The sequence below is a fragment of the Macrotis lagotis genome, chromosome 1 (genome assembly GCF_037893015.1).
Source record: "Macrotis lagotis isolate mMagLag1 chromosome 1, bilby.v1.9.chrom.fasta, whole genome shotgun sequence".
In the NCBI taxonomy this organism is placed as follows: Eukaryota; Metazoa; Chordata; class Mammalia; order Peramelemorphia; family Peramelidae; genus Macrotis; species Macrotis lagotis.
The window spans coordinates 859,421,620-859,447,792 of record NC_133658.1 but is presented as its reverse complement, the minus strand read 5'-3'; the positions used below and the strand labels follow the sequence as shown (position 1 = coordinate 859,447,792).

Here is a 26,173-nt window from a genome sequence, read left to right as displayed (position 1 = left end):
ATTCAGATTTGTTTTCTCTAAACTCATTCTAAGAAAATTAGTCAAGTGAATTGATAGCAGTATATGATGAGGAGGAGGAAGAATCAGCTTAATAGGCATGTTACTGTATTCAGTTCAAGTCTATAGAAATGTATCTAGTGCCTACCTCTGCCAGGCATTGAGCTAGACATTATGAATACAAAGATAATAACAACAATCAGTCACTCCCATCAAAGAGCTTGTATTTTTTCTGGGGTATTTGGCCAAGTCAGAGAGAAGTAAAATTGTTGAAGGAGAAAGAGAACTCCAATGATCCAAAAGGGATTTGCATTGGAGGTGGCAGCCAAGGTAGTCTTAAGAATGTCTTAAGCTAAGAATGCTAAGAGACAGAGGATTCTGAGCCTGGGGAACAGCCTGGACAGAAATGTAGAAATGGCAGTGAGTTTCCTGAATGGGAAACAGCAAGAAAGTCCATGGAGCTGGAACATGGTGGGTAGGAAAGAAAGATGGCAAATTAATGAGTCAGGGAGTGGAAGGGCTTTCAAGAGTAAACAATTGATTTGTATTTTGTCCTAGAGGTAAAAGAGAGCCTCAGAACCAGAAGACATAATTAGATGGGGACCTTCAAGAGATGATTTTCATAATTCCATGGACCATGGATTACATCTTCTTGGATATTTCTGGAACTAAGGGGAACAATGAGGAAACTTTCATAGGAATCCATCTAAATGAGGACCCTAATTAGGGTTCACAGAATCATTGATCTAGAGCTCAAAAGTACTTTAGAGCACATCTAGTGCAGCCTCTTCATTTTATAGGTGAGGAAGCTGAGACACAAAGGCTAGTGACTTGCCCAAGGTCACACTGATAGTAAGTAACAGAGCTGAAATTTGAACAAAGTTTCTTTGATTCCAATCACTTTACATTTCACCTTTGCTAAGGTACTTTGTCAGTCAGTTTACTGTCAGTCAGTAAACACCTTTTAAGTACCTACTATATGTCAGATCTGTGTTAAGCACTGGGGATACAAAAAGAGGCAGAAGAGAGTCCCTGCCCTCAAGGAACTTATAATTCAATGGGAATGACAACATGGAAACAGTTATGTGCAACCAATCTGTCTGCCATGTAAAGAGGACATAATTAGCCTTTGGAAAACACTAGACTTAAAAAGAATTGGAAAATGATTCCTGTAGAAAATGGGATTTCAAGTGGGTCTTTTAGGAAGCTAAGAATGCCAACCTGATAATACAAAGAAGGGGTCCCCAAGTAAAAATGGTCATGGAAATAGAGTCCATCAGACTTGGTCACTGGTTGAAAATTGGGAGTGAGGGTCAGGGGAAAGTCAGCGATAATTCTGAAGTTGTGCACTAGGGTAACAGATTGGTGGTGATACCCTGAACAAAAACAGGGATGGTTGGGAAAAGAACAGTTTTAAGAGGGAGAAGATAATAGATTCTCCTTTGGACATATTTAGTTTAAGATGCCTGTGAGATTTCCCTCTGGGATATATGTTAGGCAACTGAGGATGTGAGACTGGAATACAGAGATACTAGAGCTGACATACAGATTTGGGGTTCATCTGTCAAGATATAACAATTGATTCTATTACCCCGAGAGAAGGAAAGAGGAACCAGGCCAGAATTCTCTCAGAGGGACATCTCTAAGCAGGAGCATAGTCAAGGATGATGGATCCAAAGTAACCACAGACAAATGGGAAAAAGATGGGGAAGAACTGTGCCACAATGGCGAATCTACTTTAACTGGAAAAGAATAGAGAATGGGACAATTGTAAAATAAATCTGAAAGGAGAGGTTGGAGTTAGATTGGGATGAGCTTTAGTTAGTGTTTTCTCTTAGTGAGTCACTCAACTTTGGGAGCAAGAGTGTGATAACATCAGACTCAGAACAGTTGAGAGATCATTGGTCAACAACTTAAAGTCTCAGGAGTTATGGTCCACACTACGGAAGAGTCATGATGAAAGAATCTCTGGATCAGGAAGTGCTGATTAAAACATGTTGGGGCAGGGAGCTTATAGGGTAATTTGTTTTACTTAACTTTACATATTTGTGATGGGTTTTGTTTTCTTGCCTCTTAGTGAATGAGAAAGGAAGAATGAGGAAGAAGAGAATTCAGAACTAAAATAAAATTGAATTTCAAAACCTTGTAGGGAACTATTTAATTTGGTTGGTATGTTTGGAAGCCAGATTACAAGGGGTTGAATATTGAATAGAAAGTGAAAAACTGGAGGCATAGATGATTTTTTCTAGAATGGCTTTGAAAAGAAAAGAAATAGGGAATGATAAATTGAGGAAATGGCAATATTAAATGAAGACTTTTTTAAGGATAAGGGAAACCTGGGCATGCTTTTAGGTAGCATAGGAAGAATCCATAGATAGAGATGGAAGACGGGAAAAAGACAGGATAGTGATTAAAGTAGTAAACTTCTGAAGAAAATAGTAGAGGGTAAGATGAAGGGCTCATAAATAAAGTTTTCAGCCTTGGCAAGGAAAAGGCTTACTTTTTTCTCACACTGAAGTAAGGGAGATAATGGAGCATGATATGTAAGTTTTGAGGTATACCATAAAGAGTTTATAATGAATTGCCTCAGAATGTTCTGCTGAAATCAGGAAGAAGTCATGTAGGAGGCTTGGTGACTATAGAGAAGTTTTCAAACAGTCACTTCAGAAAGTTCTCCAGAGAGACAATAGAAAAATAAAAAAACTGCTGTGCAGTGATAAGGACCCAGTTCAGATTATATGTAATAAAAATCTGTAATGGGCCCAGTCATCATAACTGAGTGCAGGATCAGAGAAAACAAGGGTAACACAGAGTTGTAGTTTGATGAACCATGAGTAATAATAGGTAAAAGGGGCAAGGAATTTATGTGGAAAGACAGAATAAATAATTGAACTAGTTAACTAGTTCTAGACTGTGAAGAGAGGAAAGTTAGGAGAGTACAAGAAGGGATGGAGTAACTAAAGATTATGGTGACGATGAATTAGTAGATTTAGGAGAAGTGAGACAGGAGAGATAGAAGGCAAGGAGGTTATGAAAGAATTTCAGGACTCTAGATCCTAGAGGTAGAATCATGACTATCTCTGTATATTTGAATGAAAGTTTAGGTCATGGGAGCTGAAGAGGTCCATGAATTGGAAGTTGAGGACATCCACATGTATGTTGAAGTGCCCAAAGAAGCAAAAATTTTGGATGAAGGAGAAGACCATGAGCCAGGTTACTGAATGCCTTCAGAGAGAAGGCTATGAGGATCTGAATAGGGGAGCTTGTTGAATGAAAGGAAGCAGTGGGGAGCATAGAAGAAGGGCCTAGAAAGGGGTGGCCCACATTCTGTGATTGAAGTGGCTATGGCATCATGGAAAGAACAACCAACCAACATTAATTAAAAGCCTGTGGTAGGGACAAATATATAAGAGAGATAGAATTTAATGATTGGGGGTGAGGTAGGTGCTTTAACTACTAGAGGACTCAGCAAAAGTTTCCTGATGAAATGGTACTTGATTTGAGTTTTGAAGGGAGAGAGAGGTTCCAAAGACCAAGGTGAGACCTGAGAGCATTCCAGGCTTGGGAAACAGCCAGGACAAAGCACAGAGGGAAATGATGTGGAACAAGAAGTCAGCCAGTTTGGGGTTAAGGGCAGTGATGTGTGGAATGTACCCTGGAAGGGGAGACCTTAGCTAGGCAGTCAGGAATTTTAAGAGGGAGTTTATATTTTTTCCTAAAGCCAAAGAGAGTTTCCCTGGCTTCTTTAACAAGTGAAAGAAAGAATAATTGAAAGGACATTTCCCTGGGAGGAGATAGCAAATTATGGGGACAAGGGCATAAGGAGAGGGTTGGAATTGCCGAGAAGGCCCACTCCTTTCTGAGACAAAAAAAAAGGAGGAGGAAGAGAGATAAGGATTAGAGAGGTAATCTGTGTGGAATTGAGGAGGAAAGGGAATGCCAAATGAATAGCCTTCATTCTTTCTCTTTAAATTGGAAAGATGGAGAGGTTCTGCTTTGGGTGGCTTAAGAAGAGAAAGTTTAGAGCAGATGCTCTAAGGGACTTTGAGAGAATAGCAGTCAGTAAAAGGACTGTGAAAGGACATCTGCAGTGGGAGAACCCATTAATATCAAGCAGTCTCAAACACTGACCAACTGTGTGACTTCAGGCAAGTCACCACACCTATCTGAAACTCTGTCATTTCCACTCTCAGCACAAGAATAAAAGAATAGACTAGCACCAGAGAATCCTAGCAGATGGTTATTGAATTGACTCTTCATTGGGGAATCATCAGAAGTGTTTTGCAGGAGAATTTCATGATCAAAGGGTTATATGGAAAAGACTGAAAGAAGAGACTAAAGATTAATCATGGGGATATGGGTCTGAACTAGGGCAGTGGCAGAGCAGGTGAAGATCAAGGGATAGACTGAAATGACCAAGATTTGAAGGGAGGCATCAAGCATAAACTTGGATGACTGAAGGAAACTGGAGAGTGAAGGATGATAAAAAGCACGAATTTCCCCTCTTCCGTGACTAGGAGACACCATATTAGACAGACAGACAGACAGACTGATGGATACTTAGTCTGTGCTTACTCTGTCCCAAGCCCCATGCTTCAGAGCTTTGGATGCAAAGACAAAGAACCAAGTCCTGGCTTCCCGGTAGTCTGTTAAGAGAAGCTAGACATTTCCTCATTAAAAGCTCAGTGTGGAGCTTTTGAAAAGAATGATGAATGAATGAAGCATTTGCTAAAAGCACCATCCTAAACCCTGGGGATACATATAGAAAAGTGATATGACCCCTGCTCTTTAGGTTTACCTTCTGATAGGGAAGAGACAGCACATTGAGGATCATGGTGGCAAACCAAATGATAAGTCCAGTGGTCCGGAGACAAGGGAGTAGTAGCAAAATCTGGAAGTAAGGCTGTGATCGCTTCCTTTTGCCCATTAAAAATGACTGAACTGCCTCTCACTGTGGAAGACTATGCTCTCTGTGTTGTACAGATCCTATTGCTAACTCCATATGGTCTGACTGCCAGCTTCTATGAAGCAATTGTTGTAGTTCATGGCCATCTCTACTTTGAGGTCACTGATGGCATGGATCTATAAGGAAGGATAATGGTGTTCTTGACAGAAATAAGGAAGTTAGGAAAGGGATTGGATTAGGGGAATACAGCACATTCTGTTTTGGACATATTGAATTTTAGATGAATGAATGAAAGAAAAATCATCTATTAAGTGCTTACTATCAGCTAATCTTTGTGCTAAATTCTGGGGATACAGAAGGTACCCCCCTGCTCAGGGAGCTTGGGGGAGACAACATAGGGAAAAAACCTATGAGACTTCAGGTGGAGAAATCTAGGAGGCAGTGGGTCCAGAGCTCCGGAAAAAAACCGAGAGCTGCCTAAGTAACTCTTGAATTTGTCTTCCTGGAGATGATCATTATATCTTTTGGAAACAATTAGAATGGCCTTGTTGAATTCATATTCAACCTTTATAGCCCAACTCAAATGCCATCTTCTCCAGGAAACCTTTAATGGGACTGCTCTCCCCCAATATCTTATCTAAACTTTGGGCTGTCTCCCTGTTACTTAGCACAGCGCTTTAGTTGCTAATAAATATCAATTGAATTAATCCATAGAAGGGCAGAGAATGAAGTGAAGTTGATAGCAAATGACTCCCAGCTGTGAGAGGGGTTTGGTTTGGTTCCTGAACCAACTGAGAGCCCTTGCTGGGAGGGCTCAAAAGAGCCAGAAAGAAGCCAGCAGAACAGTTCAAGAAAATTCTTGTCACTCTCGAAAGAGATGCTGAGACCAGCTCCAGAGACTGGGGGGGGGGTGCGGCTTCACTCAGCCTTGAGCCCCACCTTTAGTGTAGGTTATGCCAAGGGGAATGCCAGGTCTGATTTTCAGGGGAGGAAGGGCCACAGGATTCAGGAACAAGTCAGCATGTGGACAGAGAAAAGGTATGGGAGTTGGGGAGAGGAAGGGCTTGAGATAGCAGGAAGAATTGTGACTTTGAAACAGGATGTTCAGGATACCTCCAGCAGACCATTAAGATACAAGAGGCACAGTGCTCAGCCCACCAAAGGTAGGGGAAGGAGACTTCCAAGGGCTGTCCTCTTTACCTCGAACAGAACTCTGGGGCTCTGATGACATTTAGATCCTGATCACAGTCTAGGCCCCCCCATAGAATGCCCCCCCACCTCAGCCCCATGGCAGAGGGGTATGCTTGTGATCATTCATAGACCAGGAGAGCAGTCAGGGCTTCACACACTGAGATCCCAATAATACTCAAAAGCTCAGAAAGCATCCCCAAACCAGGCACAGGCTGGAGAAATGAGTAAACAGAGAAAAAAGAGGAACACCATTGAGAAATACTTTGTCTATGATCCCAAGAAGGATCAAAATACTCAATCTGAAGATGAGGAAGTACAAGCTCTTGCATCTAAAGACTCCGAGAAAAACAGAAGGTGGGCTCAGGCAATGACAAAAAAGATCTTTCAAAAAAAGATTTTGAGGGATGGTTAGGTGGTGCAGTGGATAGAGCACCAGTCCTAGCCTCAGACACTTAATAATTACCTAGCTGTGTGGCCTTGGGTAAGCCACTTAACCCCATTGCCTTGCAAAAACCTAAATAAAAAAAAAGATTTTGAAAATCAAGTAAGGGAGATAGAAGAAAAATTGGGAAAAGAAATGAGAGATGCAGGAAAACATGAAAACAAAGTCAGCAGCTTAGTCAAGGAGATCCAAAAAATGCTGAAGAAAATAACATGTTAAAAACTAGCTTGGGGGGGCAGCTAGGTGGCATAGTGGATAAAGCACCAGCCCTGGAGTCAGGAGTACCTGGGTTCAAATCCAGGCTCAGACACTTAATAATTACCTAGCTGCGTGGCCTTGGGCAAGCCACTTAACCCCGTTTGCCTTGCAAAAGCCTAAAAAAAAAAACTAGGTCAAATGGATAAAACAGTTCAAAAAGTTATTGAGAAGAATACTTTAAAAAGCAGAATTGGCCAGATGGAAAAGGAGACAAGAAAGCTCTCTGAGGAAAACAAATCCTCCAGATGTAGAATGGAACTAAAGGAAGCTGATGACTTTACAAGAAGTCCAGATACAATACTTCAACAGCAAAAGAATGAAAAATTAAAAGAAAACGTGAAACATCTCATTGAAGAAACAACTGATCAGGAAAACAGATTCAGGAAAGATCATTTAAAATTTTTTGGGATACCTGAAAGTCATGATCAGGAAAAGAGCCTTGACCTCATTTTTGAAGAATTCCTACAGGAAAATTGCCCTGATATCCTAGAGCAAAATAGAAATTGAGAAAATCCACCAATTCCCCCCAGAAAGAGATCCAAAAAAAACAACCCCCAGGAATATTATAGTCAAGTTCCAGAACTCCCAAATTAAAGAGAAAACATTACAAGCAGCCAGAAGAACACAACTCGAATATCGTGGAGCTGCAGTCAGGATCACACAGGACTTAGCAGCAACTACATTAAGGGCTGGTAGGGTTTGGAATATAATATTCTGGAAGGCAAAAGAGCTCAGAATGCAACCGAGAGTCAACTACCCAGCAAAATTGAACATCCTCTTCCAGGGAAAAAGATGGACTTTCAGTGAAACGGGAATTTCAAATTTTCCTGTTGAAATGACCAGAGCTGAACAAAAAGTTTGACCTTTGAATACAGGACTCAGGTGAAGCATAGAGAGTGGAGAAGAAGGGTAAAATATAAGGGACTTAATGATGATGAACTACATGTATTCCTGCATAGAAAAATGATACTGATAATACTCATATGAACCTTCCAATTTAATAGAGCAGGTAGAAGCTTTTATAGATGAAGCACAAGAGAGATGAATTTGAAGATATAATATATTGTAAAAATGGAGTCAATGGCTAAAAGGGAAATAGTACTGGGAGTAAGAGAAAGAAGGGTAGAATAGGCTAAGATATTTTGTATAAGAGATTTTTTTTTTTTGCAATGAGCTATTGCAATGATATGGAAGGGGAGAAGGTGAGGGGCAATGAGGGAACCTTCACTCTCATTAGAAATGGCTCAGAGAGGAAACAGCATATACACTCAATAGGCTATAGACATCTAGAGTGGAAAGGAGGAAGGGGGGATGTGGGTGATAGAGGAAAGGATAGATCATAGGAGAGAATAATCAGACATAGTCACATTTTCTTTTTTACTTCTTGCAAGGGGCTGGGATTGGGTGGCCTGTGCACAACCACAGGGCCTGGTGGTTGCTGGGTTTCAGGTGGTATGTGGGCTCAGGGCTTCTTGGCCCCAGGGCCACTGATCAGTCTGCTGCACCACTCAGCTACCCTATACCACATTTTAGAAGAGGGACAGAGTGAAAGGAAAGAGAAAATATATATGGTAGTGGGGAGGTATGGATGGAGAGAATTACAATCAGCAGCAGCAACAGTGGAAAAATATGGGAGTAACTTTTGTGATGGACTTTTTATAAAGAATGTGATCCACCCAAGACAGAGCTGATGGTATCAGAACACAGACTGAAACACATTTTTTTCCTCTTTCTTTTACTTTATTTCTTATGAGGGTCTATATTTGGGGGGGGTATTATGTTTACTCTTAAACAAGAATATTTTAGTAATGTATAAAAAAAAATCACTTGTACAAAAATAAAAAAAAATTTAAAAAGAGACAAGAGGCACCAACCAGCCCATTTCAGGCCCAAAGTCAATGTAGTTTGGAGGGGACTTATATCTTAAGTCAGAATGACTAAGGCAGCACCAGAAGCTGGCTGCTGAGTAAGGGGTTATAAGCTCCTCCCAGAGTCCCCTCAGATCCCCTTTTCTGATAGGATTTTTGTGGAATTCTCACCAGGCCCAGAAGCCGGATGCATCAGAAGTCTCATCCTTGAACCCTGCCACTCCCATTTATAGCCTAACGGATGGCCTTAGATGAATGGCCACTTACTGCATATCATGATTGTTAACAGGGGAGAACCTCTTGAGGATCCTCCTAAGTCACCCCACCACCAGTCACTTTTCTTGAGGGCTATTTCCTATGGGCACAGTGCTCTGGAAGGCACAGGGAGTACAAATATCAAAAGAAAACAGTTTCTTCTCTCTAAGATCTCCTTTATCCTGGCATCTACTTTGGAAAGTTGTGGGGCAGCTAGGTGGTGCAGTGGATAGAGCACCAGCCCTGAAGTCAGGAGTACCTGAGTTCAATTCGGGCAAGTCACTTAACCCTATTGCCTTGGGGGGGAAAAAAAAGTTGTGGCTGAGAGTTGGGGAGTAGGGGCTATAATTCTCTATTTTACAGATGGGGAACTGAGGCAGAGTTTGGAAACATCCCAATATGCCAGAACAAAATGGAAGGGAACTTTAGAATCTATAGCCCAAAGGGTCATCCCTATTTAATACTAGCAATACAAGCAATACTTTTATCTATGATGGCAGGAATTCCTGGGCCTAGCTGTGGAGAGAGTAAATGATTACCAGCCCTATAATGGCCCTTCATCTATTTGGCCTGAAACCCAGCCAGAGAAAAACTGTGAAATACAAGTCAACAAACACTGGCAACAGTAAAGGAAACAATGAGGTATATTGTGTCTGAATGCCTGGTTTCACATCCTACCTCCAACCCATACCTGTATGACCCGGGGCATGCTATTTTACCTCTCTGAGCCTCAGTTTCCTCTCTGTAAAGTGAAGATGTTAGACTTTCCAGCTCTAAATCCAAGGTCCTTTGCTTTCTGCAGAGACATTGGTCATGGATCTCTTACCACTTCCTTTTCCATTCCCTAGAAAGGAAGGATGCACATTAATTTTTTTCCATCTGTGAACATTTAATGAGGAGAAAGCTCTACTGAATTGCTTCATTTTTGAGTAGAGCTCAAGCTAAGGATTTGAGGATGGGCCCAAGCATCACCCTAGTTAACTGAAGAGGTACAGTCATCCTTACCAAGTAGTGAATTTGTCAACTCTGAAACAGAGAACTTTGAGCTCTGCATCCATGGAAGGAATACTTCCCCCTAAGAATTCACCAAGACTTGTGTGACTGGTCTAGGGCTACCTGCCATTCAGAGGCATGAAGAACCCAACTCCTCTCACTTTGCCCTCCAGACTGAGCTTTGTTTTCCAGTAGTTAGAGAGGAAAGTCTCTATTTTGCTCCCTCTCCTTCGGGACAGGCTGGCTTATTAGGTTACCTAATAGCCTCTTACCACTGACTCCAGACTTTAGAGGTACAAGCACATGGTGGCAATGTCCTCTCTTCCTCTCAATGGGAGAAGAGGGAGCAAACAAGCAATTGCTAAGTACCTATTGTATACCAAGACTGTGTGTGAAGTACTTTGCAGATTATCACATTCTTTTCTCACAACCCTCTTGGGAGGAAGGTTCTATTACTACCCTCATTTTTTAATTGAGGAAACTGAGACAAACAATATAAATAATTTGCCCAAGATTACACAGCTAGTAAGTTCCTGAAGCTGGATGACTTCCAAACTCCAGGAACAGTGCTTTATCCCCTGAGCCACCTAGCTACTTAATGAGCAAGAAGGCAGCTTTCTTAGAGACTAACTGTCAAAACAGACAACATTGAAGCCTTTCCTAAATCAGCCTATTATCAAAGCTAAAGTTGTCCCATAATCTAATCTGGTATCAACCTTCCAGGGGTTTGAATTTGAGATTGGGGAAGATGAGGGAGAAATGAGCTGGGTGGAATGGGTCTTGTCCTCTCAGTGGGGAGAGAAGAGTGTGTGAGCAGAGGAAAGGGATGGAAACATGTTAGGGGTACCATTTCTTTGGCACTCTTCTCCCTTCTTGTATATTAATCTCTCCTACTGGATTATAGATTTCTTTATCTCCCCCTCAAACCTCAGTAAATAGTTATTTAATGGGTTCACAAGGTGGTGAGCTGTTAACTCAAAGGCAGACCCCAAATCTTTAAGTCTTTGTGACACTATTTAAGCCACTACCTTTCTGGGGGTTAAGGTAGTCCAGGACCCTTTTTCCGCGTAGTATCACAAACCAGATGCATTTTTTTTTACTGCTGCCTTTTCTTAGCAATTGTAAAGGAATCAATAGGAGGGGTTAGTGAGGTCATATATCCAACTCCCCAGGACTTCCCCTTCCCTGACTTTCTGCTTTTCCTGGAATAGCTTGAAGCATCCTTCTCTGCTTCCTCCTTCCTCCTCTCCCCGTACAACATGAGGAGTCATATTAACTCTTTATCTTCTGCTGCATTCCAAGCTAAAGTTTTATGATTGAGTAGTCAGACAACAAACTCTTTTTATATTTTTATAGTTTTTTAACCTCCTACTGTGCTACTGTATTAGAAGTCACTACTCTTTGTTCTCTATCTCTGCCTAATTGTGTGAAAACAACTCCTCCTAGTGGAGGGCTACCTTGTCTTTGTTTGATCTGACTTTTGCTATAGAATGGGAGTTCAGAGAGTGTTTACTTTTGAGGGCATATTCTTCATTTGTTCAAGGCCACCAAAACTGTTCCCAGTTCCTGAGCATTTTGCTCTCCCCAGTCCTCTCCTCATATTGCAGCCTCTACTCCCATGAAGGGTGATTCTTTGGTTGGAAAAACAACCTCTTTCCTATCCATCCTAGTGAATGTCACCAGACCCTACACTTTGGCTTGCTTATTTGTTCTGGGAGGTCTAGTCCTGGAATCTCATGCCACCACCCCCCCCATCAGGATGTTCACCTTCCAGTGTTCCAGGAAGAAGTTACCCAGGAAGTACAAGTGTTGGCCATTCTCACTTTTTCCTTCTGTGGCCCCTTTATACCATCCCAGATGTGTTCTGCCAGAATACTGAGGGCCAGCCCTCTGGCCCCTTCACCCCATCCTCACAGAGACCCATTCACTGTTTAGCAAACAATTTCATTTAACCTCTCCTTCCCAGGCTTATATCAGTATGATTTAACTCCCTCATAGCCATAGCTTTCCTCAGTAATGAGATGCCTTTTATCCACTATCTACCTTCTAGGTCCAAGGGAGCTACTTTAGTCCTGAGGCCCCTCTTCCCACTCAGGATCCTGAGGATCTGAGGGATAAACTGCCTCACAGTTCCTCCTTAAACACATAGCTGCCTTGTAATGAGAAGTAAAAAAGGGAGGAAAGAAAGCTGCTCAAGCAGAGCAACCAAGACATTAACCTCATCTGACAGTCTGTGCTGTGTCCCACCCTCAGAGAAGCCAAAGAGGGAGGAAGCAAGGAAGGGAGGGGGGAAGCACATAAGGGTAAATGAGGTCTGATGATCTTGAAAGCAGCCACAAGCACCCTGGAGCCTATGAATGTCAGGGTCCCAGCTAGGGCAGAGCATTTCTCCTATTCTCAGCAGGCTTTGAAAACTACCATCTTCCTCTTCCTCCTCCTCCCTCCTTCCCACTGACCCCCACTGTTACTGTTATTCCCTCAGGCTCTGAGCTTCCAGGGCAACCCTTTCAACTTCACTTATCCCAGATTTCTCCAGGCCCCAGCAGCTGAATTTTCTGGTGTGAAAATTGTTCATTTATATCATCTTTTTATTCTCTCTCCTAATGTATGGCCAGTCTGAGGCAGCTGCATACCTTGCCTCCTCCAACTCTTGGCTTTGGTGCTGGGAAACCAGGTGTTATACAATAGAGAAGAAAATACACTGGGTGGGAAATCAGAAGGCCTGGATAAAGCTGGGACTGTAGTTTCAAATTTTGTGACTTAACCTCTCTGAGCATCAGTCAGTTTGTCCTTCTGTAAATTGGGGAATAAAATATACCCAACCCCACCAGAGGAATGTTGTTAAAAATCAGATGAGGTAGCATATGTGAGGTCCTCTGTAAACTGCAAATCAGCCTAACTGTAAACTCTTGTTTACTTGAATGATTTTTAAAAGTATGACTGGGGGTGGCTAGGTTGCATAGTGATTAGAGCACTGGCCTTGGAGTCAGGAGGACCTGAGTTCAAATGTGACCTCAGACACTTAATAATTGCCTAGCTGTATAGCCTTGGGCAAACCACTTAACCCCATTGCCTTGCAAAAACTAAAAAAAACAAAAACAAAAAAAGTGTGACCAGTCCTTCCAGTGAATTTTATTAACTTATCTTCTGCCCATCCCCTCTAACCAGGAAAAGAAAAAGAAAAAGAAACATAAGAGCAAGAAGGCGTCCTCATCCAGCAGCTCTGATTCCGACAGCAGCGAGGGTCAAACAGCCAGCAAGAAGTCAAGACATATGGCAAAGGACAGCAAGAGGAAGAAAAAAAAGCACAGGAAAAAGAGCCAGGAGTGAAGGGTGGATCCCCATCCCTGCCCCCCAGAGCCCTAGCTCAGGACTCTGCCCCTGAGGGCTGTACCCTCTATATAGACTGGTTTGTTGTTGTCTTGCCACTGCCAGACAACTCCTGCAGTGGCAGCCCTGGCCCAGCTCAAGATTTGGTGGCCATGGATACCACAAAGCAGGAGCATAGATAGCCACCCTGAGCCTGAACCCATGAGCCTCTGCCTCCCTGGCACCAGGCCGGCCAGTCCCTCTTGCTCCCATGTTCCCTCACAGCAGGATAGACAGCACCAACTTGGCCAGATTCTGGGAAAAAACTGTTTACAAGGATTCAGAGCTTGTGGTCTCATCCCTTAGGTCATTAAACTAGAGAAGAGACATGTCACACACTGGGCTATTGTTTAACACCAACAGTGATGGTGGAACAGGTGGCTGAGGGCCATGGTTTCTTAATTTTGTCTCCTTCCACTGCCAGTACTGGAACCTTTGGCCTGATGTTTTAACACTGAATGGCTTGGGGGCATTCCCCCCTCCTTCAATCTCTGATTTTAGGGAAGCTGAGGCTGGTGAGTCATGTGATCCTGAAGCTTCGGAGCAACAGGAAGTTCAAAGCCAATTGGTGTTCATACTTGGTCAGGTATTAGGGTAAGGAACCCCTGGACTTCCAGGCCATCTAAGGAAGAGTGATCCCACCCAGGTCACAACTCCTGTGCTTCTCTCAGTAATTGGATTGGGCTCATGAGGGCTCAATGCCCTCCTGCCTAGGCAAGAGAAGAGACCTAACTTCCAAAGCAAAACCAAAAAACCCCAAAACAATTTATGAAGGTAGAGTTTTCTAAATACTTCTCATCTGAATTTTCATTGCTTTAACCTTACTCTCTGGATAATTTATAGGATCTGCCCTGCTAGATCTTGGACCTTCCATGTTTCATTGTGGAGGCTTCCCTTGAGTAAGATTTAGCAGGTCCCTGTGCCACAGTCAGACTTTTTGGGACTCCCCAACTTTTTTTTTTTTAGGTTCATTTTTTTTTGCAAAGCAAATGGTGTTAAGTGGCTTGCCCAAGGCCACACAGCTAGGTAATTATTAAGTGTCTGAGACCGGATTTGAACCCAGGTACTCCTGACTCCATGGCTGGTGTTTTATCCACTGAGCCACCTAGCCACCCCCAGGACTCCCCAACTTTTTAGGATAACAGATTTCCCATTTAATTGGAGGTATATGGAAGGATAGGGAAGATGACAGTGAGTGAGCCTTTCAATACATTGTGATACTTTAAAGGGATAAATGAAAACTAAAGTCAGAACTCCTAAGTAAGGCCTGCCCTCCCAGCCCCCTCCCCACCTTGCATAAATATTGTCCAGTGGAGGTGGCTGAGCTCAGTGTTCTGTTAAAACATCCCTATGAAATCTGGGCATACAAGGCAGAGGCCACAACCACTAGTCATTTCTCTCCATCACAGTTGCCCCAAGCCCTTGTGCTGGAAAGGGTGAATCACATGCTTCCACCAGTGAGAGAAGGCTTAGGGGCTCAGGAAAAGTCAAACCCAGCCATGAGGGTCCTTTGCTGAGGATTAGATTGTTGCTACGCTTGGGAAACCACTCATTTTTCTATCCTGACATAACCCAAAGTGAAAGAGAAGCCTTGGAGGGATTGGATTCTTGTCTAGGCCAATGGGTGGACATTTTATATCAAGCAGACTACATAGCTCAATGTAAGGAAAGGCTTCTTGGCACTCTTCCACCAGTGTGGAGGCCTCTCCCACCTGTGATTCTGTGAGATTAGAAACTTAACTGTATTGATGAGGTGTAGGGCTAAGTAGGAGGAAAAGGGAAGGATTATAGATGGACAAAATAGAGGGAGTGACTGCTTTACTCCTTGGGTATGTGGTCTTGTTCAGCTGCCATCGGGCTTGGAATCATCACCACTTGGACTTGGCCAGGGCCTGATTCAGGCACCAGCAGCCACTCTGGTCACTCCAGACCAGTCTTGCACCCACCCTCCCCTCCCAACAAAGGCAGTAAAGCAGTTGCTGCATCTGTGACTGACTGTGGGATCTGCTTTATTGGCTTGCAACCAGCCATCAGATACAGTTTTAAAAAAAAAATGCAGAATGGGCTTCAACTAGGACCAGAACAGCACCATGTTTTCCATTTCTGGAGAGTTCCTTGACCAGAGTCAATTGGTACAAAACATTGGGGTGGGGTGGGGGAGGGGTGCAGAAATGAGGCAATCTGGTGTTGAGTTCAGTGGTAGCCATCTGCAGAGGAGTTGATAGTGAACAGGTGGCCTGGCTTCAAGCTGTTTCCTTCTCATAGGTCCTAACACAGACCACGCTGCCATGAGTTAGTGTCTGGAAGGAAAAGGCAGCATTGTTAAGAATGCTGGGCTTCTTCACTAGTTCAAAAAGAGACCATCTGTCATCTGGGGAAGAGCTTGGCCCCATCCTCTCCAGCTGTTCTCTCTGGGCCTTCTCCTCCTCCATCCCCCCCCCACCCCCTTCATTAAGGAAATAGAGCCAAGACTAGAGCCCTGGCCTTTCACACCCTGAAACAACACCCCACACACACACACACATACACACAGATTCAGCATTCCTCACCTCCTATGGTGGGAATGCAATCAGCCAGGCACACTGAGCAAAGAGAAGGGACTGTTCTGGGCAAAGGTTAGATTATGTATCAGACGACCTGTACTGTTCTTCATCCATCCAAGGTAATATAGGGAGTGCCCAGTGGAAAAGCCCTAAATTACACTAGTTCCCCAGGCCCTCAGATCACTCTACCCCAGTGGGGGAAAGGTATCAATGAGATGACCCCAGGACTGAGTGGGCCACTGATGCTCAGATCAGTAGGGGTTCTCAGCAGGCATGGATGGGTGGGATTCAGCCATTGGTTGTCTTCTCCAGGCCTGGCACAGGGAAGGGGGATATTGCCTTGTTTTGAGTCCTTTATGGAGAATCTTGCCTGGGTCATTTGTAACAACCTGAGTGCCCACTCCAGCAGAGCATCTCAAGGTTTGGGCTCTGATCAGGGTCTGTTTCATGGACTCAGTAAATGGAAGAAGCCTTAGAACTGAAGCCTAACTCCCTCTACATTTCTACTGAAATGTCCCAGATCGACCATTGGACAGCTCTGCTGTTGAGAAATGCCTCCCTCTATTGATTGAATCAAATGGAGAAAAGTGGTGTGGTGTGACCAGAGAAAACTGGGTTCAAGTCTCTCTTTTGACAGCGGTTGGGATCTCAGAGCTCCAGGTGACTCTAGCACACCAAACTTTGGAAAGAAGGCTGTCAGAAGAGTTAGGGGGCACTCAGATTCAAATCCTGTATTGCTATGGGCAGATCACTTCTCTGGGCCTCAGTTTCCTCATCTGGAAAATTGATAAAAATCTGTTGGAACCCCGGTTAAGATCCTATGAGTTAATGTATGCAGAGCACTCCATAAACCTCTATGTAAATGGAAACCATTGTTTTCAGAATGGGGGAAGGCTCTAGAATTGAATGCCAGACTCCTGATCAGAGGATCATAGATTTCATGGGCCATCTAGATGGTAGAGGCCAAACTCCAATTTACAAGTGCTGAAACTGAGGCCAAGAAACAAGATTAAATGCCTTGTCCAAAGTCACAGATGGGATGGGCTGGGCTGGGGAGGCTGCCTATATTTGAACCTGGGCCCCTTGCCTCCAAGTCCAGTATTATCTCTCTCATTAGATGTCTCACCCAGAAAGAGAGACAGAGAGGTACAAGAGGACTAGATCATCCCTCTTCCTGGGCCTTATATCTCAGTGAAAACTGATTCCCCCAAACTGCAGTTGGGATGATGGAGAAAGAGTTCCCTAAAGAATTGATCTGTGTAAGAGAGAGCCTCTGTTGCTAAAGAAGGTGACCCTCTCTCCCCTTCTGGCTTACCAGTATGAGTTTTCCATCCTGGAGTTCTCGAATGAGTGTGGTCTCCTGCCCATCCCACTTCTGCACATGAATAAGTTTGCTTCCATCCAGTGTGACAATAGACTGGAGAGAAGACAGATTCACAGGATGAGATTTAGGACTACCAGAGATTCTAGTGATCCCACTCATGTTTGTACAGCCTTGGAGGAAATATTCCCAAGATTGCACCGGTGACAGATCTAGGACTCAAACCCAGGTACCCTTAGGAGATAACCAACTGGACAGGAGAAGAAGAATTTATTAAGTCCCCACTATGGGTTATCTCATTTGATCCTCACAGCAATCTACTTGGGAGGTAGATATTACTACGATCCTCATTTTATAGTTGAGGAAATTGAGGCAGGTAGTTAAGTAACTTGTTCCCACCTGGATGGTGGAGTGGGCCTGGGGTTAGGAAGACCTGAATTCACATCTGGTCTCAGACACCAGCTATGTGACCCTGGGCAAGTCACTTAACCTTTGTCTCAGTTTCCTCAGTTGTTAAATGAGAAGGCAGGGCTGCCCTAGATAGAGAGGTGGTTCTGTCCCAACAAGCATATGTGTGTCTCTTCATTACTCTCTAGTCCCAGGTTGGTTAGTGCCACTCTTACCAGGTCCTGGTTTCTTGGCATTTTGTCTAGTCAGTTTTATGGATAAAAGTCTTCTTGGTAACTCATGCTGGGGGGGGGGGTGCGACTCTGCTACTCCACCAGCTTGGAGCCCATCAGTGGTCCCAGGAGCCAACAGTACAACAACCTCCCTTCTCCAACTCTGCCTTTAAAGGCTTTCCTGGAGAAAATAGCCCCCTTGTAAATAAGTTGCAGTGATATCCTCCATAGGACCTGTTTTATTTGGGCTTACAGCATTGGACGAGGGACTGAAAAGGCTCATGGAGAGGAAAGGTAGGAACCCCCCCCAATGGTGGGTTCTAGGACTTTTCTGAGGAAATTGTCCTCAAAGGTGGGGGGATCCCAGTTCCAAGCCCATTTCTGGGTGTGGGTGTATAAATTGGAACTGCAAGGGAGGAGGAAATTAGGAGTTGAGAGACCTGAGACATTAGTCTCTGTGAACTTTAATTTCTCAGCCTGTAAAATAGAACTAAAAGATGCTTCTCAGGATGTTGAAGGGAAAGTGTTCTCAGTAAACCACAAAGCTCTTTAGAAATGGAGCTTATTCACTCTCGGATGCTGTCACATCCTGGGATCTTGGGCTAGACTCCTTCCTACCTGGGCATCAGCTTCTCTTTCTATATGAAAGGGGAGACCAGATAACTTGCTGTGTAACCCCCAGAAGTAAATAAGTCCAATCCTCTTCCCAAACCTCCAAATTACTTGAGTGAGCCCCTACTTTACAACCAGCTGCAGCCCGTTGGCAAAGACCTGGAAAAAAGTTTGCCTCTTGGGAGAAGGGAGGTGGGGGTTGGCATGTCAAGGTCATCCAGAGAAACATGAAGGACACCCTATCTGGGACTTTGTAGTTCCTACCCATCAGCTGACATAATTGAAAATAGTTTCTCAGGGTCAATGGCCAGGCTTGGGGTGGGAGAAGGGGAGAGCAGCTGAGCTTGGCTTGGTCACAGAAAGGCATCCAGTTTAGAAATCTGGGCTGGCTGCCTGGTTAAGGGTCCTGAATTCTCTTCGGCAGCATGGCAAACTCCCACTCCCAAACTCCTGATTCAAAGAGGTTGAATGGAATGCCTGAATCATCAAGCTGCCCGCTATAGCAAGAAACCAGGTGAATGGCAGCCATCTGAATAGGATCCTGGCTTCCTGATGACCCTGGGACTCACAGCTTCTTCCTGGTCCTCACTTCCCAGGTTGGGCCTCCTCACATTTCTGTAACATTATTAATTGTAGCAGTTACAATTCCTTTCTATACATTATTTATATAACCCCTGTAACCCTGTAAAGCAGGCAAGGCAGGTTGATTATACCCAAGTTGCAGATGAACAAATTTAAGAGACAAGTGACTTTGTTCAAGGTGTCATAGCATGTATGTGAACTGGACCAAGTTTAAAATCAAGTCTCCTGATTCACATCCCATACTCTTTTCCTCCCTTGCTTTTCTCTTTTCACAAATAAGTTCCTGGAACCAAGGATTGCTGCTTCTTGGGAGGAACTTCTTGGAGCCAAAGACTGAGCCTTTGAAAGCCAGACTGAATGGAGATGCCTGGTTATAGCCTGGCTGCCCAGCTTACCTTGACCTTCCTGTCATCTGCTGTTGTCTCATCAAACTCTACTCCCAGTTTGAAGGAGATCTCAGTGTTCTTGAAAGTGCTCTGAGTCTTGACAATGATGTTGTCCCCACTGACCTCTATGATGGTGGTGGGCTTGGTCATATTGGCCACCTGCCTTGTGGCAAAACCAACACCTACAAGGGTGAGGAGAAGGAGAGAATTGGTGAGAAAGGGAGAGAACTCCAGCCTCATTGAAGACCATGGACTAGGAAGAGTCCATGGCTTTTAACCCATTTTCTAGCCCTGGGAAAAAGGTAAAAGATCTAAAGAATGAGGGACTAAACAGGCTATGCAACCCTCCCTCTCCCACCTAGGATTTACACAGCAAGTTGGTAGAAGAGATTAGAATCAGTGACTCTAGACTGGATCAAAGAGCAGCTCCAATCATGGGGACAAGTGTGTGAAACACCTTGGGTAGAGGCAGTCAACCTCTTAAGTCTACACCAGAAACCAAATTGAGAAGACAGGAAGGGATGAGCCTGTATCACACTGACCCCACATTAATAACAGGGAATAATCAGCAGAACAATCACTTTGGGCAGCATGCTTTACCACCCTGGTTATCAATTCCTAAGTCATAAATTGAGAATTGAAATGGATATCCTCTGAAACTTCTTTCAGCTCTTGGTCTGTGATCTTTTAATCCCTTTTATCTTCATAACTCTGTGAAGACACTTTCATGTCGCTTTTTTTTTTAACAATACCAGTAAGAGCAGAAGGGTCAGTGTTAATCCTCATTTCAAAGAAGAAATCCCAGAGATTCAGGAATACCAAGCAGCTTAGGCAAGAGTACACATGCCAGTGAGTGTCAAAGCTAGAAGCTAGAGATGTTCATTCTGATACACTGAAGTGTTCACTCTCTCCAGTTGAGGCCGTGAACTACTTCTCTAGTATTCTGCATCTGCAACTCCCCCAATCTGAAACAATCCGATTTCCTAAGCAGCTGCCCTCCTGTCATTACTTTTGAAGATCTTCCCTATACCCCTACCTTCACTTCTAGGAGCCCCTCAGAAGTGCAGTCTAGAGAAGGAACCCAGTTAGAAAACTGATGGGGCCATCTCATCACCCCTATAGTGTTCTCTGCCTCGACTTGTGGACCACAGGGGACCAGATGGTAGAATCACCACTTATAAATCTGGGCAGGAACCCCCCAACTGGACTTGGGAGTAGGACTCCAGTCATCTTTTTTGAATGAGTCAGAATAGTAGTGTAGGATTTTAAATTTTTCAAAACAGGGTCTTCTTAATAATGATATCTAACACAACCCTGTGAGGTAGGTACTAGAAGCATCATCATTTTAAAGATGAGGAAACTGAGTTAAGTTAAATGACAGCGCCAGTTCACACAACCAGCTGTTATTATCAGTGACATTTGAACCTGTCTTCCTGATTCCAAGTCTAGCACCAGCCATTATACCACACTGTCCTCAAAACAGACAGTTTTGTGAGATGGGTGGACTGTACATTATAAACTTCCCATGTGATGGATGCCATGATTAGTACCTCACTCAAACTGGTCAATTTAGTGTCAGAATTAAGAATGTGTCTCTAGGGGAAAGTAGTGAATAGCCTTGAGTTAGGAGGACCTGGGTTCAAATCCAATCTCAAGCACTTGACACTTACTGGTTGTGTGACCTTGGGCTAGTTACTTAACCCTGTAGCCACACCCCCAGAAAATTAGAAAAGAAGGTTCTCTAGATTCAGAGGACTCTGAAGTAGTCTTCCCCAAACTGCTGACTATCCAGTGGGCATAAAACTTTTGCTACAAAAGATCCTTACTTAAATCTCTCTCTCTCCCCTGATGCATCCTCCCTCTATCTTATTCTTCTCCCCTTGACTATGGAAAGAGAACTGGCATTGAATCACCCTGTGACTGAGCAATCACAACTTCCCAGGACCTGCATTTCCTTATCTCTAAAAGAGAGTTAACAATTCTTAAGCTACCTACCTCAAGGGGCCCTTAAGAGGAAAGTGATTTACTGACTAGATAAAGGGGAGTTGTTGGAGATCCTCAGCCTCTGAGTCTCTCAATCACTGTGCTGGGTTTTCAGAGGGCACAGTGAGATTTTGATAGAAAGTTGATACTGATTTATTTCTCCAAGGTATGGCTTAGTTTGGAAAACTATACTCCAGATCCAGAAGGAACATAAGAAGTCATCTTAGCCAAACTCCCTCATTTTATTATTGTTATTATTATTATTATTATTAACAATTATAATAGCTAGTATTCATGTAGTTTGCACTAGTATCAGACAATGTGCTTTACTAATATTTCATTTCTTCTTCAGAGCAATTCTGAATATTTTGTAAGCAGACAGGTTAAATGACTTGTTCAGGGTCGCATAGTTACGGAAAATGAGGCCACATTTGAACTCAGGTCTTCCTGACTTCAGTTCTATTCAGAAAAGGGGACAGGGGTAAGGACTAATGGGAGAAATGACACTCCCAATGAAACCATGGCAGATTTTTACAATAGAACCCTGACTCTTACCTTAATATTCTTTCCCCCATCCTACACTGATAAGCAATGAAATGAGAGCCTTTGAATATGGACCCAGTCCTTGGAAAGGATTCAATATCATTAATGCTGCAGTTAGAGTGGGGAGAAGGGAAGGTTCAATCCTGAGCACTTGGACTGAGGATCTCAGGGGAACTCCATTGTAAACTGGAGGCAAGAACCCTAGAAGACCAGGGAACCTGCTGAAATAAGCATGATCCTGTCAGAGAGCACTGGGCCAGAGGTCACAAGTCTTTCTGCAAACCTTGATTCTAATTCCCTATTCCTGGGGCGGATAGGAACACTGGCCCTGGAGTCAGGAGGATCCAGGTTCAAATTCAGCCCTAGATACTTACTAGTTGTGTCACCCTGGCTAAGTCACTCTATCTTGATTGCCTCAAAAAAATGAAAGAGGACTGGCCTTAGAATCAGGAAATATGAATTCACTCCTGCTTCTGGCACATGAGGAAATTCTTACAAAGCAATTTCCCAATGCTGATGAAATCCTAGACCTGAACCTCTCCTCCCCCAATCCCCCCAAAAAAGCTACCCTTAAGATTCTGTTGTTTCTTGTAAAAAGGAAGCTTTGAGCTTATAAAATTTGAGTTATAAAAATACTTTGAAATGAGAGGCAGCTAGGTGGCATAGTGGATAGAGCACCAGTCTGGAGTCAGGAGGACCTGAGTTCAAATCCAGCTTCACACCCTTGATACTAGCTGTGTGATCTTGGGCAAGTCTGTTGCCCCCCAAAAGCCAAAAAATTAAATATAAATATCCTCATTTAAGGTACTTTGAAATACTTGCCAGAATTTCCTCCACTCCCAGAGAGGGTGAAAGCTACAATTCAACTTCTGAGAATTCCTGGAGAACTGACATGTTTCCCTATTCATTTCTCTGGTCCACTGAGTCTGAGAGCCCTGAGATTGGTCGTGGGCAGAAACCTGTCTGTCTTCCCAATACAGCTTTAATGAGGTTCACATTATGCACATTGAGGCTGTCTGAGTAGCCAAAGATTTTGCTTGGAGGGGGCAAAATCCCATGACCAGGAGGAAAAGCCCTCACTACCTGGAGACTAACATAACTGATTTGGAGGGTGAGGCTCAGAAGTGTTCCTTTCTTCATATGTACCAAGACAGAAGGGGGTGGGTAGAAGTCTGTCCCTCCAGCACAGGGAACTGTTCAAAGGTAAGGAGTCTGAGGAGTCCCAGGAATACCCCCTCCCATCATATGGGAAAACCAGGTAGAGACAGGGGAAATCTAAGTAATTCAGCTCTAATTATACTTTCTAGAGGGTCCATCAGGACTAATAGGAGATAGTACACCCCCATATTTGAACTGAAGTGACTTTCTTTGCTCCTCCCTTCTGTCTCCCTCCAACCCCACTACCATCAGAACCTAAGAATGGTTCACTTGTCCTAGAAAGGGTCTGATGTCATAGGAAGGCCCTGATTTGGATGAGGGGAAAGATCCGATGAGGGAATCTGGGTCACTGATTCATGACCTCCCAAGCAGAGAGGAAAAAATGGATCTGTGGGTACTTCCCCAAGTAAATGAAAAAACTCCACAATAAAGAGCCACACCCTTAACCCCCATCCCTGAGCTATCAGTTCAGGAAAGGGTTAAAGGAAGAGACAGAAAGTGCTAGAATTGCTCAGTCCTGTTCCAGAACTCTGGAGCTGAAGAGTCCAAATCCAATGTCCTGTCCAAGGTCATTCTAGGCTTTGACCTCCGCCATCCACAGGCCAGGCTCCTGAGGCTCCCCTCAGCTAAGAACTAGGGAAATTACCCTTAAATATAGTTGGAATAAAATGGAATTCTCTGCCTTTCATAACCCTGGAAAACCACCATGAGGGATTCACGGGTGGGTTAGAAAACAGCGGAGTAATACTGGAGCATAAATACATAGTCCTTTCTTTCCTCCCAGCTTCCCCCTTCCCTACTTCTCTCCAACCTTGACCTTGCTTGTTACAGCAGGCACTGTCTCTACAAACAAAAAGAGCTGGGACCCCTTTCCCCACCCCCACTGGCCAGGGCTAGTCTAAATGCCTGTGTCTCCCTCAGGCAGGCACCCAAGGCCAATAATTAACCCAGGCACATGCAGAGCACCCGACAAGGTCAGGCCTGGAAGCTGTGCTCAAGGAGAACCCTTCTGGGTGACCTATGAGGGTGTCTGGGTTTGGAGACAGGCCGGGACTCTTCAGAATGTCCTAATCCAGCCTGTAGAGCAAGAAGGACAGCAGAGTTGGACAGATCCACATATTCAGCCATGCCATGCTTATGTGGATGCGCGCACACACACACACACCCCACATACATAATACACATACCACCCTACATACATAGCACACCCACCTACACCACACACACACACACACACACACACACAAACCAGATACAGAATACACATATCATACCACATACATACAACACCTACACACACACACACACACACACCCGCCCATTGGCCATCTTCTCCCTGCATCCCCACCCTAGAGTACACCCCCCACCCCCTCTTCCCTCTCCCCTCTTCATTGCCCCAAGTCCCAGATCTTAAGCATACCCTTGCCCCTAACCTAAAGCTGGAGGTCCCCCGGCTCCTCTTCTCTCCCCCAGGGTTCAAGGGGGCAGGTCAATCCTGCCGCCTAGGTTGCAGTGGCCTCCTGACTCCCAGCCCCGCAGCTCGAGATTCCTCCACCCCATCCCTTGGTGCATCCTCTCCTGTCCTCCGAGGAACCCCGGCCACCCGAGGGAGCGGGGAACTCTGCTGCTGGGGCCCGGCCCGCTCCCGGGTCCCAGCCCATGGCGCATCCCAGCCCCAGCGCATGGAGCCGGGAGGGCGCCCCGGGCCAGCGGAGCCCCCCCAAGCCGCCCCGGCCAGCTCACCCAGGGACTTCATGTAGTCATCGAAGTTCTTGCTGTCAATCAGCTTCCAGGTGCCAGCGAAAGCATCTGCCATGGTGCGGGGCTGGAGGAGGCCGGGCCGGGCCGGGCTGGGCTGCGCTGGGTGGGATGCGCCGGGCTGGGCTGCGCTGCCTGCGAGGCGCCGGCTCGGGATCCGCTGGCTGCCAGCGACTCAGCTGCCCGCGCTGCGAGGGGCCGGGCCGGGCCGGGCCGGGCTGGGCTGGGCTGGGCGGGCGGGTGGGAGAGGAGAGGGGATGCAGGCGGGCTCCCGGCTCTGAGGCGCCCGCCCGTGCTGCCTCTTTAAATAGCCCTCCCAATCACATGATGGAAAGAAAGCCCGGGGGACAGGCTCCCGAAATAGGAAGACCCTGGCAAGCGGGCGGGGACTGCGGGCAGCGGGCTGGGCAGAAGCCGCCAGGCTGGGGGAGGGGGCGGGAGAGGGCTCCTCTGCTTCCCCCACCCCCAGGCCAACGCCCCGGGCTGTGGAAGGGGGAGGGGGCGTCCCGCCGCCGCACACCCCTCCATCTGCACCTTTGTCCCTCGGCCCCGCCCCCCTGCCCCGGGGCAGGAGGAACCGGCCCTCCTCTCCGGTCTGGCCCAGCCACCCGAGGGCTGCCTTCTCCCCTCCGCCCTCTCTCCTGACCCGGGGTGGCGCTGATAGCTGGAGGAAAGGAACTGGGCTCACCCCGTCTCTAAGGGAACTGGGGGAGTGGGAAAGAACTGGGGACCCGGCTCTGGGGAGATGCGGATGGAGACGCCCCACTTTATCCACCCCATAGCTCGGCCTGCCCCTCTCCCACTTCCAAATCCTCCCTTGGCAAAGAGAATGGTCACTTGGGGTTGGCCAAGCCCGTGGACCGATCCCTTCTGCTGGTGCAGCTCCCCTGGCTTCTTCCGATGCATTCTGAAGACCCCCCCCTTCTCTCTCATCCCACCATCCCTCCCCCCCCCGCCTCCACCACTCCATTTCATCCTCCAGGAACTCTTGGAAGACCAAGGCCTCTCTTCCTCACCATGCGTTCTCCTCGGGCCCTCTAGGGCCTCCATGCACTGAAATTGCTCTGTCCAAGACTACCAGTGGCTTTCTAATGACTCTTCAACTGTCTAGCTTCTACTGCGCTTTCCCACAACATTTGTCACTGTTGGCCAAGCCCTCCTCCCCGACATTGTTTTCCCCTCTCCTTTGGCCTCCGTGTCTTTGAATCCAGAAGGCACCCTATGTGCTTTCACAAAGTAAGTGGTTTTTCCTTTCTTTCACTCCATAGTGCTCTTTGTAGTCCTGGCTTTGTGTTCAGTTACTTGGGTTAAGAAGTATATCTTCCTTTCCTTTCCCTGCAGACTTCCCAAGAAGGGATTCAGTTTCTGTAAAACGGGTGAGGGGATTT

The 26,173-nt window shown here is 45.3% G+C and overlaps 2 protein-coding genes across 3 annotated transcripts in view; one reads left to right on the top strand and one right to left on the bottom strand.

Moving 5' to 3' along the window:
• ZCCHC17 (zinc finger CCHC-type containing 17) overlaps positions 1 to 15,270 on the top strand; it is a 59,729-nt gene extending 44,459 nt beyond the window's left edge. For both annotated transcript variants that reach the window (XM_074217870.1, XM_074217871.1), the window contains one exon: positions 13,079 to 15,270. In XM_074217870.1, coding sequence (XP_074073971.1) covers positions 13,079 to 13,240 — 162 coding nt within the window. In that variant the 3' untranslated portion in view covers positions 13,241 to 15,270. The remainder of the gene's footprint in view (positions 1 to 13,078) is intronic.
• Positions 15,253 to 24,931, bottom strand: FABP3 (fatty acid binding protein 3). The gene is made up of 4 exons (XM_074217872.1): positions 24,771 to 24,931; positions 19,353 to 19,525; positions 17,138 to 17,239; positions 15,253 to 15,579 (listed from the first exon to the last, which is right to left on the bottom strand). Exons 1-4 carry the CDS (start codon positions 24,841 to 24,843, stop codon positions 15,523 to 15,525), a joined length of 405 nt encoding a protein of 134 aa, XP_074073973.1. The 5' UTR covers positions 24,844 to 24,931; the 3' UTR covers positions 15,253 to 15,522.
• Positions 24,932 to 26,173: the final 1,242 nt, after the last annotated feature.

Coding starts and splice junctions, on each gene's coding strand:
- FABP3 (XM_074217872.1), bottom strand. CDS start 24,843: ATGGCAGATGCTTTCGCTGGCACCTGGAAGCTGATTGACAGCAAGAAC. Junction 19,526..24,770: donor TGACTACATGAAGTCCCTGG/GTGAGCTGGCCG, acceptor TCACCCTTGTAG/GTGTTGGTTTTGCCACAAGG. Junction 17,240..19,352: donor CAGATGACAGGAAGGTCAAG/GTAAGCTGGGCA, acceptor TCTTCTCTCCAG/TCTATTGTCACACTGGATGG.